Genomic DNA, 17,810 nt, shown 5'->3' on the forward strand with positions numbered 1-17,810 from the left:
TGTTCTGCACATTACAACACCAATGACTTTAGTTGCTACACAGTGTCCCAGACCTAAACCTCTGCTAGTATCCTTCTCATTTTCTATCGATATCACCACTTTTCCCCACACCCTAACCTTTTCTCTCCTATCACTTTCCCCACCACTTCTCTCATATCCAAACATTGTGCTTACCCTTACCACATCCCCTCACCGTCCTGCCATCCCATCACTCTCCTAGCCACTCCTTCCTCCCTCTCTCCCTTCCTCCCTTCCATCTCTCCCTCTCTACCTTCTTCCTTCCCTTCCCTCTCATCTTTCTTCCAACCCTCCCCCCCCCCTCCCAATGTAAATAGGCTGCTAATAGCAACAACACATTTATAACAGTTGTCAATGAGTTCACAGGACTGTGCTGGGAACATATGGATATGATATGCCATATCCAGCCGAAGTCACTCAGTGATAATTAGATGCTGCAGAGATACCACATTGAAGAGATGTTGATTGCTATGTTTAATCCATTACCTGAGTGTTCATCAAACCACAAATGTATGCGTGCAGTCCTGTGAACACAGCTGTGGTCATTTTGGAAGCAGGAGTACCCACAGCATTCTCATTGTGAAAATATAGAAGAAATGGCAACACTTGGTCACCAAAAGTTGTGTAATAAATGTTCTGGTTCATGTCCATGGCAGCCTGAATGAGAGATACCAAGTCACGGCACGAAAACACCCCCAAAACATTGTGAAACCATCTTTGGCTTCAACTTTGCTCTTCACTCATTGCAGGTTAAATACCTCATTGGGCTGTTGGTGTAATAGATGTCTTGCATCATTAAAAAAATAGGCAAAATTGCAGCTTGTTGGACCACTCTATTGCATCAAATCAGCTATTATCCAATGTATGAGTTGTTTGATCCACTGGCAATGTGCAGTTTTATGTGCTATTATGGGCAGTGGCCTTTTGCAAGATACTTGATTTAAATATCATTGCATGTTGTTATCTTGACAATCTCAGCTCAGAAAGTAGTTGAGAATAACCAGCATTCACTGACAACACTAATTCCTGTTGGGTTTGAAACCAATTATCTACATCTGTATCTACACTATGGCAGTAGGTATGCCCCATTGTACTAGTTATTATGGCTTTCTCTCATTCCATTCACTTATCGAGCATGGGAAAAATGATTGCTTAAATGCCATTTTGTGTATTGTAATTAGTCTAATTTTGTTTTTGTGATCTCTGCGGAAGCAATACACAGAACATTGTATTATAGTGTTACAGCTCGATCTGGGGTCATGTTGTTATCAGGAGGTCAAACACGGAGTGAGAATGAGTGATCCTGTAGAATACTAATGAATTATCATTCAACTAACAGTAATTAATTAGCAAGAGTTTTACGGTCAGTCTTTCTTCTTCCTGGTGCTGCCTACCAGGAACCGTGCTGAGTCTGTTCTACTTGAAAACATGAGGTGCTTGAAATCATGAGGTGGCACATCAGTGCCCAGCAAGGAATTTGCAGAGCATATGTCCTGTATTGCCTGTGACCACCGCTGTGGCCCCTTGCAGGAGGATGCGACAGCTGTGCATCCCCGCAGCCTGGCATAGCCGTGGATCTCCATCAGAGCTTCAGCCGTCTCAATGAGTGAAACTTTGCTTAGACTCAGCCTCAGAAATCTGTTTGTCCCTGTTGTTGTTTGTTGGATGGCATCTAGTTGGAAGACCCAGCAGCAATACAACGAACAGCCGGTAAGGCAGTAGTTGTACTGCTCCAGCAGTGGTGACACGGGTGCCCAGCAGCTGAGTTGAACAGCATGAAAATGGGCAGATCATTTCTTCATCCACAGAAGATCAGCTTGACCCCCACCCTCAGTCAGTCATCATTGTGACTGGCAAGTATGTGGCTTGGAGATCAGAAGTCTGCTCCACAGCTGAACAGGTGTGGATTTGCAGCAATGGACTCCAAGCTGACTACAGCTTTTAAACACTTGTTGAATTCACCAGAGCATTCTAAAATTTGACCAACGTGGTCTCCTATCAGTATCTGTAATGGAGATAGAATGACATAATTCTGAGAATGAGGAGAGCAGCAATGACATAATTCCCCTCCGCTCTCCGCCCCGCCTCCCCTCCCTCTCCACACACTCACATACACACTGGTCACCAAATATGCTCTCATTTTCTGTGCATGTCAGCACTCTTGGCTGCATAGTGTTCAATTTCAGGGTTTCAGAGTGTTCCTTTATGCAAAGTTTGCATCCTGGAAGGTGTTCTTATGATGTCTCTAAGTGAAGTTACCATATTAGCCTCATTACGGCAGCACATTCCATCTGTTCCTCACTGTTGTTGAAACACTTAATCAGTTGGCCTTCTCTCATATAGTCTGGTCCTCAGGAGCTTGACATTCATTTGCTAGGACTGGGCTTGGTGACCCTGGGGTTCCTGAACTGGGGACTGGTAAGCACTGCCAGTCATCTGTCACGGTAAGCTATGGGAAAGCTTCAGTGACCACCATGCACACAGTGGTGGGAATGGGGAGCTTGACTTGGCTGCCAGATCATGAGGATGGTAAAAACCTCTATAAAAGCCTCTTCAATCTCAAGATGTGCTGCATGCTAATGAGGTACATAGCAGTAGAGGTGAAACAGTCGTTAGCAGGTGACCTCTGGGGAACCCACCACACTTTAATTGTATAAGGCTTACCTAGGCCCATGGGGCTCTGTCTAGGTGGGGTTTTATTTCCCTAGATGCTCATGGGACCAGGATGGATCCTTTGAAACTTTCCCTTCCTTTCACCCAGTGGAAAGTATGGGCCACTAGAAGTTACCAACGTGCATTCTAACAAGAAGGCTCAGGTAGTTAGTCCTCCTGACTCAGTCAGTTGTAACAGAATGCAAGCTGTTTGTCAGAACATCTTCATAATAACTAAAAGAAAAGAGGGCATTTTCAATTGAGTTTCACCATTCTACATACAGAAAGGTTTAAGGGTCTTGCTGGAACCTTAAAATCTGTCAAGAGCTTGTGCAGTGGGACCATACTGGTTGAAATGTCTAATTCCCAACAAGTAAAGAACCTCCAGAAAGCTCATTGTTTTGGGGAGTATGCAATTGAAACTGAACTGCACGACACCTTGAACTATAGCAAAGGTGTTGTCACTTCCAGTGATCTGACATACCACAAGAAGAACTGAAAGCCAAGTGGTTCCAGGAAGGCATTGTCAACGTGCAAAACATTATGAAAAGGGTGGATCATGATTTTGTTAAATCAGACTCTTTTATCCTTACATGTAACAAAACCAAACCTCCAGAGTATGTCAAAATAGGTAAGCATACAGCCTTATGCGCAGTTTTAAATGCCAGCACTTTGGGCACACTACCCTTGGTTGTAAGGGAGAAGCCACGTGTGGCAAATATGGTAAAGCTGCCCACAATGGAGTTGGTTGGTCCTCTCCTCCGATGTGTATCAGCTGCTCCAGGGGTCACCCTGTTTGGAGTAGGGATTCAGTGTCTTCCTTGACACAGATCCAGGAGATAAAAATGACAAAGCACATTATGTATGGTGAAGTCAAAAAGATATACGAGGCCATGTAGCAGACCACGTGGGCTGCCTCCTTTGCCTTCATTCTTAGACAGCCAGTCCAGAAAACAGATGCTGCTACACAAATGGAGGTTGCTAGTGTTGGCACTAGTGCCTGTGTTTGTCAGTTCACTTGTGCTGCTGCAGTTGCTTTGTAGCCTGCCCCTCCCAACAGCACTTCAGAAAAGACCATGGTTGCTGACATTATGGAACTCAGTGCCCATCCAAAGATGTAGTCTTGTCCACCATCCAACACTGCCACTACCACTTCTTAGATGCGACCCATCTTTTCTGCAGCAAATCCTTGCTCCTTAATGTACTAGTGTCTAGTAGAGTCTTTGTGGAATTTTAAAATTTAGGGGTCATATATCTGCAGACTGAGTTTTATGACATGAAAACTTTCTTGGATGGCATACAGTCATGGTACTTCAACTCAGAAAAACAAAACTCTAGATTTCAAGTCTCAGTCCGACTCTTTGAGTTAACCTGTTAACAAAATCCAGAATTGTGTGTTCATTTCCATTTCTACATTTTGTTCCATTCTTATATTATTTATTGTCAGCAGTACTGCAAGTAGTGTCATTTAATTAGAATGTGTGAAATCTTCAGTCTTGCAGGACAGGTACACTTCCTGCAACTAAATTGATTTCAGCTACTCCAACTTCTGTATGTTTTCCTTTTTTTTTTTAATTTGGACACCAGTCTTTTATTATCATCATATTTACTACTTTCAGCAAAATAGTGTTGGCAATGATCCATCACATACACAACGATGGAACAGTCTGGAAATGGCACGTGGGACATTTGGTCCAGATGATTGTGTAGCTGATGTAGCAGAAATTAAGTTTGACAAACCAGTGCCCATAAAGGAGAATGTAAAGTATGCAATTCGACTGAGAAATCATGGAGGACGTACAAGCAATGGTGATGGTGGCCTAAGTTCTGTAAAAGGACCAGATGGGACTATATTCATGTTCTCTACTTGTTCCCTCAGTTTCAATGGAACAACACAGTCAAGAGGTCAGATCCCTCAAATATTATATTACAGGTGAGTTAGCTGTACAGGTATTAAGTACTTTAAATATAAACAGAAGATTGACCAAAATAATTTTAAGAAGATAACAAAACCCAAATAGAGAAAGTTGCTGAAGGCAGAGTGGTAATGAGTTAAAGAAAAACCACTAAGCCCTACAACATAAGTAATGAAAAAATAGAATTGGGGTGGGCATGCCCAACAATTAGAGAAATTAATGTAGGCTGAGACAAGCTGTTTAGCTGAAATCAAGCATTCTGGTGGAGAGCAAATTCGTGTTTAAAAAAAAAAAAAATAAATAAATAAAATCTGGGTGTTCTGTGGTTATTTATTTACAATTTACACCAGTTTCTGGCCTACAAAATGGCCATTAGGCAACATGAGATCCAATAAAAGTGAAATCAGTGGTTAAAATACCATATAGAACAAAAGTAATATTTCATCTTTGTGATAAAAATAGTAGTATTTGCTCTAAAAGTGAGGACATAACACCTAAACACAATATTTAATATGACCCACCCAGATAGTGGAGCGCTTTAAAGCACCTGTTTCCAGGACACTGGGAGGTGCTCCAGCCTCTTGCGTTAGCAAATGGAGCTGGTGTGCTGGCCAACCTGGATGTGGTTCTTAGGCAGTTTCCCACATCCATTTACATAAATGCTGGAGTGGTTCCACAGTTGCACAAATGCTATAAGAAATGAAGTCACATTTCACCATGTGACATCCATTAGACGCAAAATGAAGGTGTAAATGGATTCCTCCTGGGGGGGGGGGGGGGGTTTATGGGATCAGGCAGTAGCTTTAAAATGTCTTTGGGGATGGTGATGCCATCATAATAATAGCCAATAAACAGGTATGATTTTCTGCGAAATTGGAAACGTACCATACCATTCCCAACCTAGCATTGGCTGTGTATGGGCACTGATATGGATGGATGGATGGATGGATGGATGGATGGATGGATGGATGGATGAAGTATTTAAGGAATAAGAGCAAATTAGAGGGATCAGATTCTGTGAAGATCACATGGGGAAATACAAAAGCATTCTAAATTTCTGTGGGCTCAGATTAGTGATAGTTTGGGCATTGCTTGTTAAGGATCTTCATGCAAGTTCAAGTTCAGCCACTTCTGCTACAAATCTGATTGCTGGTTTTAATGATGAAAACAGCAGTTTGTTTACTTTGTGTATTCTCATTTCTTAATATGATATAGAATAATATTCTGAGGCAATTCTCCACTTAGACATAAATTTTTCATTACAAAAACAAAAATACTGTGCTAAGACAAGGTGATGGCTTATCTCCTGTCCTCTGTGTTCTATAAAATTATTTAATTAACAAGTTAGAATAAAATTTTAATGTACCGTGTTTTTAAATGAGACTAAAAAGTATAAAATAATTGCTCTATAAAATTTGTGCTTGTGACTTATTAATTGCTATGAAAATACTTGTAAGCTTTATAATGAAAAATGCGAGGTGAACGGTTCATGCATCAGTTATGTATTGCATGCTCCACACATTTTTCACTGTAAATCTTGCAAGCATTTTCGTAGCTATTAAAAATTCCCCAATCACAAATTTCAGGATTATCTATGTAGGGTTGGGAATTGTATGGGGCTAGGAGAAATTCTTTTATACTTTTTAATCCAATTTAAAAATGTCATGTATTAAAAATTTATTTTTATTTAAATAATTATTTTCTACTTTTTAGGCTTGTGTGCAGGAAACTTTGCAGCGGATTTTAAACATATTGATGAGATTACAAGAAAGACATAGGTTTATTTCAGTGTCTTTTTCAGCTCATAACATCTGAAATAGAATATTGTTATACCTACCTACTAATAATATATCAATGTGTTTAATTGTTATTTTCATAAAAAATAAAATAAAGAAGCAGGCAAAATTAATTTTCTGTGATCTTTCAATAAGTTTTTCATTTCAGCACTAGCTTTATACCCACAACACAACACTTGTATGCATATGTCACATATATAGCACACCTCTCTTCCCCCTCCCCCCCCCCCTCCCCCCTCCCCCCTTCCCCCCCCCCCCCCCCCCCCCTGATCAATTGTCCATAACCTCCTCCCTCCTCCCATCTCCTCCTTCCTGTGTCCACTGTACAGCACTGTTGTACAATTGTGTTTGTCGGCAAAACACTGGTATGTGGAGTATCACAGTCATTTTTGTCACTCGTGAAGCACAAGGTACACTGTTCATGTTTGGTGTTTGCAAAGAATGTGGAATAGTGTTGTGATTCATGAGGTTCACATCATGATGGGTGTAGGAAGGCCACATTGCCAGAATGGAATAAATTAATTAATTCAAATGAACAGCACACAGCAGTCGAGGTCACCAATTGTGGAATTCCAGTACATATGATGATGCATACTAGAGACCATTGCAGGTACAGAGTGCAGAACACACTTTAGTAAACAGAGTGTGATATATGAGAATGCACAACCACTTGCTACACAAGTCACAGACTGAATTGCACAGTCAGAGAGGGTCTGCATCATCAAGCCTCTCTTTGGTCAGCTATGTTGCTCTTCCCACGTATATTTTTAGAAGGAAAGTATTGAATTTAGAAGGACTTTAAGACAGAAGCAGTAGGAAAGACAGGTGTGAAATTTTGTGAAGGAAACAGAGACATTGTGAAAAGATAAAAGAACATTGGAAGAAATTAAAAGAGAAAATGGATAAGGAATTGAAGTGGACCCTAGTTAGCCAAAATGGAAGGGGGGGGGGGGGGGGGGGGGGTAATGAGCAGTATGTTAATAACAAGTAACATCTGCTTTTGTTTTAATAACTGTTAACATAAATTTACAAATAAAACAATATTAACTCATACAAGGGTTTACAGATAGATCACACAAAATGGTGTATGGAAAAAAATGCCAAAATGCAGAAGAGACATTCAGAATACTGAAATGTAGAGGGCTGTTGAAATATATTGAGTATAGAAGCATTAGTAATTGTAGAACAGTGTGAATGGATGTATGGAGTCAGATTAAGTAGGAAGGAGATCTTAAAACAAGTGTATACTGGAAGTAAAAGAATTAAAAATAATAAACCTACTTTCCTATCATACCTAACTCTTCACTTACTTCTATATTTGGCATACCCCTGAATGTTTATCTGCCTCTTTGCATGATGTTATTAGCTTAATATTTAGTAGCAGATTTATCTTTATCAGAGAAATACATTGTAAGCTAATGAATACTCACAGATTCTGTTCTGAAAAATGATGTTTGGAATCTTCAAAGTAGATTTTCACATTTTAAATGTCTTCTTTCAGTGTCTACTAGTTGATATTTTTTAGCATTTTTGACACCTTCTCACAAGGCAAACAAGCCCTAGAACATTTGAGCTGCCGTTCATTGCATATGCTGTATCCTCTGTTAATTCAACATGAGTGTATCCTACATGCCTGAAAAGTAGGCCCTTATTGTTCATGCAAATGTTCTGTAAGCAACCTATTTCACAGACAAGCCAAAGTTCCCAGTATCTTATCAGTGAATCAATCCACACGTTATTACTCTCCAGTAATTGGGTGACTCAATTGACTTCAGTTGTAACTCATTAGGTCTGTTGTCAAACACTACTGCATTTGTAAGTTTTATGAAGTTCACAATTTCTCTACAATAAGATTTACTTGCCTGTCTTTACACGATGTTAATATCAGAAAATTTCATCCATAGTGGACATTTGAAACACCACAATATGGAGACTGAAATTTTGTGCAGATCTGACTGAATATTATTACAACTTCTAGGTAATTACTTCATCTTTGAAAAAGCTTAGGTTGCTAATTATACTATTCATTAAGTTGTTAAAGTATACTATGAATAGTAATGGCCCTATCACACTATCCTGGGACACGTAAAAATCACTTCTGTATCTGGATGACCCAATATACAGAATAAGTGAAATGTTTCTTTTGCCTATGCCTTGGAGATTCTGTGGCAGTGCACAAAATCACACTTACAGCTGCTAATAAATCTGTGCACTCTGGGTGACATACAGTGTGCAAGACAAAGTATGCAATTTAATGCTCCAAAAATTTAATCAGAAACATTTGGCAACAAACCTGAATCTATTCTATGTGTTGTTACTCTTGTCAAATTGATACAAATAAGGTCATCTGTCTCATTGATCTGTGAGACGAGGGCTAAACTTCTCACTACTTCAATGTTGATAGTTAAAAGCCCTGTAGCTCTCTGAGTACTTCCAGAAAAGATTCCAAGATCTGACCACTGGAATGGAATATGTTCACTGTTTACTTTTCCTACACTGCCTCCAGCCAGCTCCTAACAACTTGTGCTGACAATCTTGACATAACATTGCAAGAACACATTTCATCATCACTTCCAAATTTCCACAGAAACAAATTAATTCATTGGCTTCTATTAAACCTTGCCAAGTTCATCTCATTCACTAAATCACCACCACCCAACTAATTACTGCCTCTGTGATTTAATGTAAGGGTTTACAGTATTGCACTTTCAAGTGCTTGCAAACTTTCTGTACTGGAAAAGTAACTTAGATGATCACTGAGAATTACCAGCTACTCACTCCACAAGCATACTTTAGAATAACACCTCCATCTCCGAGGGCATGTGACACCACCTACACCATTAAGAGCTGCAGCTGATTATCCAAACCACTCCATGACATTATTTAACATTTTAGCCTTGCAGCAAATCAGAATAAGGAGCAGAAAGTACACTTTTTCATTGGCCATTTTTCTGCTCCCACTTATAGCACTTCCATAAGATGCTGTTTCCTGCCAGTAATTGCAGAAGTTTCTCTGCAAGGGAAGTAGGAACATTCTGGTTGTCATGGTAAAATTACTCACCCACAAAATCAGCCTAATTGGCTCTGATCACCACCCATTTAGGAGGATTAAGGAAAGAACAGTCCATCATGTACAGACAGAGCACATCCCCTCTCCAACCCCCTCACCCTGCAACTAAAATCTGGTCCTAGACCTCACAGTTGTGGACAGGATTAGCACACAGGTGAAACCACAAATATGTTACATAACATGCTACATTCTGCACATCAAAAAGTTTTCAAACTAGGGCCAGCAGGGCTGGTTGTCACACACATGAACATCTTTTCTGTGGTAGGGACCAGTACATAGCAGAAATAAAAGCTTTTTGAAAACGCAAGATCACTAAATCCCTCTCAGTATCTCTATTCATGGCTCCTGGTGCATCAAGAGTGAAGTTGAATTTAGGATGTCTGGTGTTCTTGGAGTACACAGAGAACACCAGTTTGGTCCACATGAGGTCATTATATCTTAACTCCAAACGTATTCAGACTTCTGCTAAAAATGGAAATAAAACATAAAATATGGTACTTTTGTGTATCGGTTCTATTGCCTTTTGTGTAGACTGTCGTGACCTTTTTTTTTTATACATCACCAGTACTGACTGAATGAGGTGACACAACAGTTAAGGCAGTGGACTTAAGTAAGAGAGGAGCAGAATTCAAATTCTCATTTGGTGTCTCTGACGTAAGTTTCCTCAAAACTGTGCCCTATCTAAGAGGTCCTCACGACATTACCTTTCAACAAGATAATGGAAGACTGCATGCTGCCTGTGCTGTCTTGACCTAATTCAACATGAATGGTGTCCAATTGCACTTTTCCAGATCTATTTCCTACTGGAAACATCTGGTAACGGGTTAACAGAGAGACTGTCATATGACTACTCGTCATTCACTATGATTTATGAACTGTAGTACAGACAATAAAACGTAGATAAAGCAGCTTGGAATAATATACTAATATCTGTCGTCCAACCTCTGTTCAACTTGCTGGCAAAGGTTTCACTCTGTGGATTAAATTTTGCATCCTGCATAGCCCCAAATCACATACTATACTGCAGAAGCTAATGAGAAAATTTTTGTCATTTTCTATGATTCACAGAACTGTAATTTTAAGGTCATCAGTATAGTGATTGTTATATCACCTATCTCTGTAGTTGTATGACAACTGAATTGTGGTAACATTCCTTCAGTTCCGTTAGGGAATAAACATGCTGCAGGGTAGCATTATTGGTAATGGTGAAGTTCAGAACTCCACCACAGAACACCCTACAGTGTATAAAGCAATAGACAATATTGCTATTAATACCTCTAACTACGTAGGTGCTCAAGTCGTCCTGCATGGTGCATCAGAACGAATGGCATTGACGGCAGGAAATATGATTTACCCATGTTTCTATTGTAGACCTCTGCGACATGAAATGTTCAGTATGTGGTGACGTCACGGCTGTTAAAACTTTCAAGGCCTGCAACTTTGTCAACTTTTGGTCCACAGACGACAGCAACGGTTACCCGTCCGTTACCATGCTGCTGGGTATCATTATTCGTAATGGTAAATTTAAGAAGACAGATCAGTATAGTGATTATTTTATCACCTATCTCTGAAGTTTTATGACAACTGAATTGTGGTTACCTTCCTTTAGTTCCCTTAGGGAATAAACATTGGAAGACAGAAATAAACAATCTTATCTTTGTTTTCCTATTGTCTATTTTCTTCTGCAAGTTGTCTAGAAGTATCTGGTCATTAATTATTGCACCAGTGGCTGTCCTTCCATGTGACCAAATTTCTTACGGTTTTGGAGAGGCCTTTTGCTCAAAAATGTAGCTTGTATCAATCACCTAATGTGTCAAGTTCGTAAATGCTTCCATCCTTTCTGTTAGACTATCTCTTTAATTGGTTGTGCAATTTTTACTTTATGTTTGTGCAGCAATCCGTTGGACAGGGAGAGTCAACAGACCAGCAAAGCTTGGGCAGAACTTCAAGCTTGTAAATGCACACTGTCAATGTCAGCAGCCATAGTTCAGCGCTGTAATGACTTGATGGCTCTTGGCAGAGAGAGAGCTGAAGATGTGCTTGCTACTGAAGTTCTTGGTAACGCGTGCATTGTCACTACACTTCTGCCACTTATGCTGGCACATATCAGCCCTTTAGCTACTCTTGATCCAAGGGTAAGTTCATTTTTAGATTTTTTGTAAAGTGTGAATGTGTGAAAGTAAATGTCACTAAGGAAATGAGTTTGCATTGTTTGGTGTCCTCATTTTCTGCAAGTAGTACAAAAGAGTGGAAAAATCTCTTACCAGAATTGCATGTTATTATGATTTTGGTAAAATGAATTAATTTATTATGATAATGGAGTATAGGGAATACTCACTGTAGATGAATAATGGTTGGTACATACACCACACCCATGCAGTTCTGTATTTGTCTGTGTATGTTTGGGTGTCAGATAGGAAAAGTATAAGAACTCAAGAGCTAGTGCTAGTGATCTTTTAAATGTGTCATCAAGTGGGATGGCACAGAAGTTAAGAAAGTGGACCCACATACGGGCAGACAGCAGTTCAAATCTCTGTTCAGCTACCACAGTTCGGGTATTCTGCAGTTTTTCTAGGCTGATTAAAGCAAATGCTAGGATGTTATCTTTAAGGATGACATGGTTGATTTACTTTTTCAGTAGGAACTTGTTCTCTGGCTCTAATGGTCTTTCCTTAGTTAACTGGTTTCTGGTTTATGAGGTTGTCATCAAACAATATCTGACCTTTGTCATCAAAGAGGGTACAGTACTGGTGTACCACTTTGAAAAAGATATTATAAATATGAACATGTTTTATCAAGCAGTGATGGAAGGATTAACTGACATCTAATGATCTTGTCATCAACAGGAAATTAAACTTCAGTTTTCCTTCTTTTAAAATTGTCTATGTGCTACCCATCATTAAATATGCAGATGAGTGGCTGTATGCATTTATTTTTTTTCCTGAAATAACATTATTGATGATTTCTACAAACTATTTCCTGCTGGCAGTTTTACAGGAGAGACATAAAAGAAATAGTTAGCAGATTGTTTCAAAATCTGCAAAATGTTTCCTAGGAGTATGTTTGGTAATTTAAAACCAGATATTGCTGATGATAAACCATACGCAAATCTGAAATTATTGAAGATGCTACTTTTACACCTTTGATTATAAATACATGTTTTTGCGTATTTTAATTTTATGTTACATGAAATTACATATTATTTGTTTCTTACCCTTCTTCATATTTCTCCACATCAAGAGACTGCTCTCTTAGAAAAATATTGGAATCCAACCTGAAGACAGGAAGGAAATTGTCTCTAAAAACCATATTCTAATGCAATAAAACATGATTAATTGCACTTTAAATTGCATTATGAAAGACGTGTTCCTGCTTATTTTTTAAGATTCAGAATTTCAGTTCACAAAAGCAAATACAATACAATAGCAATACTTTGTATAGGATGATAGTAGCTGTTGTGTGTAATAAAGGGCTTCATGTGCTTTTGAGATTGACAGTGAAGCAAACAAAAGATTAGCTGCCCAACGTGTCCCAACTACTAGTGACTTCTAATTATGTAGAACTGGAGAAGTTTGCCATATGGTTCTTCTTAAGAGTTAAAGACTTTTCATGTTCGTGATACATCCTGTTGCATCAACTTATCATCTAAATCATGATGGACAACACCTTCACTACTGATGGAAAGATTGTTCTTCGTTGATCGTACAAGAAGCAGATTGGGTGCTTTGTGAACTCCATCTTTAGCAACACATATTTAGCGCTACACACACAAAGAATGAAATGGTGCAATCATCTAAGAATCAAATATTATTGACACAACTGCAAAAGACTCCAAACTCCACAGATGAATTTTTGAATGGTATGTGCTCTGTTGTGGTCATTGTGAATATTCCATGGTACAAACTTCAGGTGCCTGAATATCACGCAATTCTATGAAAGTACTGTGAGTTATAGATTCCTGATGAATTGACATAAGGAAAAACTATTAAGATTTTGTTACCAGGATACTCTGAAAAGAGCTTGGCGTTATACACCAAAAGCCAAAGAAATTAGTACGTCTGCCTAATATCATGTAGGACCCCTGTGAGTGGCAGAAGCGCCGCTACATGACATGGCATGGACTAGACTAATGTCTGAAGTAATGCTGGAGAGAACTGACACCATGAATCCTGCAGGGCAGTCCATAAAACCATAAGAGTACGAGGGGGTGGAAAACTCTTCTGAACAGCAAGTTACAGGGTATCTCAGATACGCTCAATAATGTTCATGTTTGGGGAGTTTGGTGGCCAGCATAAATTTTTAAACTTGGAAAAGTGTTCCTGGAGCCACTGTGTAGCAATTCTTGATGTGTGAGGTGTCGCATTATCCTACTGGAATTGCACAAGTCTGTTGGTGTGCACAATGAACATGAATGGATGCAGGTGATCAGACAGGATGCTTACATACATGTCACCTGTCAAAGCTGTATGTAGACATATCAGGAGTCCCACATCACTCCAGCTGCACGTGCCCCACACCATTACAGAGCCTCCACCAACTTGAACAGTACCCGCTGACATGCAGGGTCCATGGATTCATGAGGTTGTCTGCATACCCATACACGACCATCCACTTGATACAGTTTGATATGAGACTTGTCTGACCAGGCAACATGTTTCCACTCATCAACAGTCCAATGTCGATGCTGACAGGCCCAGGCAAGGTGTAAAGCTATGTTTCATGTAATTGTTGAGGGTAAATGAGTGGGCCTTCAGCTTCAAAAGCCCGTATTGATGATGTTTCACTGAATGGTTCACACGCTGACACTTGTTGATGGCCAAACATTGAAATCTGCAACAATTTGCATAAGGGTTGCACTTCTGTCATGTAGAACGATTCTCTTCAGTTGTCGCCGGTCCTGTTCTTATAGGAACTTTTTCCGGCTGCAGCGATATCAGAGATTTGATGTTTTACTGGATTCCTGATATTCATGGTACACTTGTGAAATGGTCATACAGGAAAATCCCCACTTCATCATTACCTCGGAGATGCTGTGTTCCATCGCTCATGCGCCGACCATAACACCACATTCAAACTCACTTAAATCTTGATAACCTGCCATTGTAGCAGCAGTAACTGGTCTGACAACTGCGCCAGACATTCATTGTCTTATATAGGCGTTGGTGACTGCAGCACTGTCTGCTGCCTGTTTACATCTCTCTGTATTTGAATACGCATGCCTATACCAGTTTCTTTGGTGCTTCAGTGTATAAGTAACTACCACATATGGATAGCCACTGCCGAAACAACAAACATATCTGGACATTTCGTTGACAGTCTCATTGTTGGCAAACTCAGTGGAGGAGAATTCTCAAAGCCATTACTGATTTCTTGTAAACTGTTGGAATGCACAAATCATTGAGTTATAGCTCTTATTATGACTGACAGTCTTAAAGTGCTATGGCCTGATGGAATTCAAGGAAAAAGTCCTCGTTCTGCATTTGGATGCTGTGGCTTGTATGCAAAGGCAGCAACTGCCCTGTTTTTAATCCACTTTATCTTTGTGTCCCATGTACTGCAATATATCACCGAAGAAGTGCCCAGCAGCTATCCAGAAGTAAAGAAACTAGTTTCATACACTAAGAAAGTGCTTCTCAAAGCCTTGCACCAAGTGTTGCTCTATAGAGAACTGCTGTTGAACCTTGTGCTGCCACTACAGCCTCTCCTAATGCATTGGTATACATGGATCGAAATTGTTGGGTTTCATAATGAACATTTTCAAGCCATGAAATTTATGATTAATTCATTTCTGAGAGTAACTTCAATTTCTGTGTGAGATATACAGTATGTTACCACTGAATCTAAAATTGACAGTGCTCTGGTGTGCATGCATAACAACTTCTCAACTTTGGCAACAGCAGTAAAGAATTAGAATCTATCAGGTAGCCTTCACATAAATCATTGGAAATGGTTGAGAATATCAAATGCCTGCTGAATGACATTAGAGGTGATCTAGGCAGATGTTAGTGAAAAAGTTTGATTTTGTTTTGGCCAGAAATTCAGGCTCCTCGTCTTTTGCTGCTAGAACAAGAAGCTCCAGCAGACTTCTCGCCAGAAACATTTCATCTCCTGAAATTAGCACCATCAATGTTCTGTGATGTGGAGATATCATTTTCCTCCTACAAAAACATTCTGTCTCATTGGCAGTGTTCTACTGGGTGGCCCAAAAAGGATGGTCGGATTTGAACTGCGTAGTACCATTGAAAGGTGAGGAGGGGGGACCACTGCCGGCCATCTGCAAGTCGGCCATTACACCCAGTTTGCCACGAGATGGCGCAGTGGACGGTCGAGCATCGTGTTTTTGCTGTGGAACAGTTTGTCAGAAATGATGAATCGTTTATTACTGTGCAACGATTGTTTCGACAACGTTTTGGTGTAGCGCGTGATGGACCCATTCCAGATCGCAGATCCATATCACGTTGGGTGACTGCATTCCGGACAACAGGGTCTGTCAAAAGTGGTAAATCTACAGGGCGTACACGTACGGCAGTTACTCCACAGAACATTGATGATGTTAGAGCGTCAGTGCTGCAAAGCCCGCGTCATTCCACTAGGTGTCGTGCTCAAACTTTAGGCCTCAGCCGTAGTTCGTTGCAGCGTATTTTAAGCCGTGAGTTACAGTTTCACCCATACAAAATTATGATCACGCAAAAGCTGTATGATCGTGATTTTGAGCAGCGAAGACGATTTTGTGAATCAATGCTTGACATTTTGTACTCTAATAATGATGTTGTGCTTCTTATGTCAGATGAAGCCCATTTCCATTTAGACGGCTATGTCAATAAACAAAACTGCAGGTATTGGGCAGCAGATAATCCCAGAGAATTGCACCAAAAGCCTCTTCATAGTGCTAAGGTAACAGTCTGGTGTGGAATTTCAAGATTGGGGATTGTTGGTCCTTATTTTTTGAGGAGAACAACGCTACAGTCACAGTGAACTCGAAACGTTACGTTAACATGCTACGTAGCTTTTTGGTGCCGAAACTGCGAGAGTTACATGTAAATCGAGATCGAATTTGGTTTCAACAGGACGGGGCCACGGCCCACACAGCCAATGACTCCATGTGTGTTTTAAGGCGGATGTTCCCCCACCACATCATCTCGCGTTTTGGAGATGTCCACTGGCCCGCGAGATCACCTGACCTCTCAGCCTGTGATTTTTTTCTTTGGGGATACCTAAAGTCAAAAGTCTACGTAAAGAAGCCCCGAAACTTAATTGATCTGAAGGAGGCAATCAGTGCGGAAATTATGGCAATTCAAGAAGAAACAGTAGTGAAAGTGATGGAAAATTTCGAGGAAAGACTTGCGGAATGCATCACCGAGGAAGGACACCATCTTCCGGAAGTCATTTTCCGTACATGATTTTTTGTGGTTAGTTCTTGTAATTGGGTGCCTGGGAGCATTTAGTTACGTAATTGAATAAAATTAATTTGTAAAACTGATGGAGTTATAGTTATTTAAAATGTGACCATCCTTTTTGGGCCACCCTGTATGACTGCAGACACATTAGAGAAGTAGCTGGCTGTTCATCGTGCTTCCAAGTGAAAGGCGAGGTTGGATACCTTAGTGATTTCAGTGAAGTTGGTCATTTTAGTAAACACAAGTGACTTAAAATAGTTTTCTTTTATTATGGCAGTACAGATTTTCAAAATAAAAAAGTAAGTGATGCAAACTGTACCTTCTAAACACTCTTTTCATTTTTCTGGTATGTTTATATACATATTAATATAGTATGGAGGTTCAGAACTACATTTCAGTTGAAACTGTTGTTTTGTGTTAAACACTTACTAAAATATTTTGTGATATTACTTATTTTCTTACATGTTATAACCATTTGTGTTACATATTTTGTGTGTTGATATTATATAAAAATCCAGGCTTCAATGATGAGGTATCATCTAGGTTACAAAATACTCCTATACTCTAATAAAATATTCTCGGGTTTCAAGCCACGTTTGGTACGTATCATTCTCCAACATGTGTCAGATTTTTGCATCATAGTTGGTTCGTTCCAGTAAGATGGCAGCAATGCCCTTGTCAGCTGGCAGGGTGATGATGAGAGGATCCTTGTGGAGAGTACAGAGGCCTTTGCATTCAGTTCTAGTCATGTTTGATACCAAGGCTTGGCTTTTAAAATAATGCGGCTCATTTCTCTACAGAATTTTTCTGCAGTTTCACTGGGAAACTTACCAGCTGCTTGTTCTACACCACTTAATATGTCAGCAAAAGGGATACTCCACGGTGAAGGAGCAAAGTTAAGACCCTTCTTAACTGCTGAGATGGCACCCACATCAAAGTTTCTTGATGTCATGTTGATCTT

At 39.8% G+C, this 17,810-nt stretch overlaps 1 protein-coding gene across 1 annotated transcript in view; it reads left to right on the top strand.

Moving 5' to 3' along the window:
* Positions 1-17,810, top strand: part of LOC124613548 (E3 ubiquitin-protein ligase MYCBP2-like) — a 798,425-nt gene that overhangs the window by 219,704 nt on the left and 560,911 nt on the right. Inside the window, exons 30-31 of the mRNA XM_047142259.1 lie at positions 4,290-4,603; positions 11,347-11,587. Coding sequence (XP_046998215.1) covers positions 4,290-4,603; positions 11,347-11,587 — 555 coding nt within the window. The remainder of the gene's footprint in view (positions 1-4,289; positions 4,604-11,346; positions 11,588-17,810) is intronic.

Source organism: Schistocerca americana, chromosome 4, assembly GCF_021461395.2.
Source record: "Schistocerca americana isolate TAMUIC-IGC-003095 chromosome 4, iqSchAmer2.1, whole genome shotgun sequence".
Taxonomy (NCBI): Eukaryota; Metazoa; Arthropoda; class Insecta; order Orthoptera; family Acrididae; genus Schistocerca; species Schistocerca americana.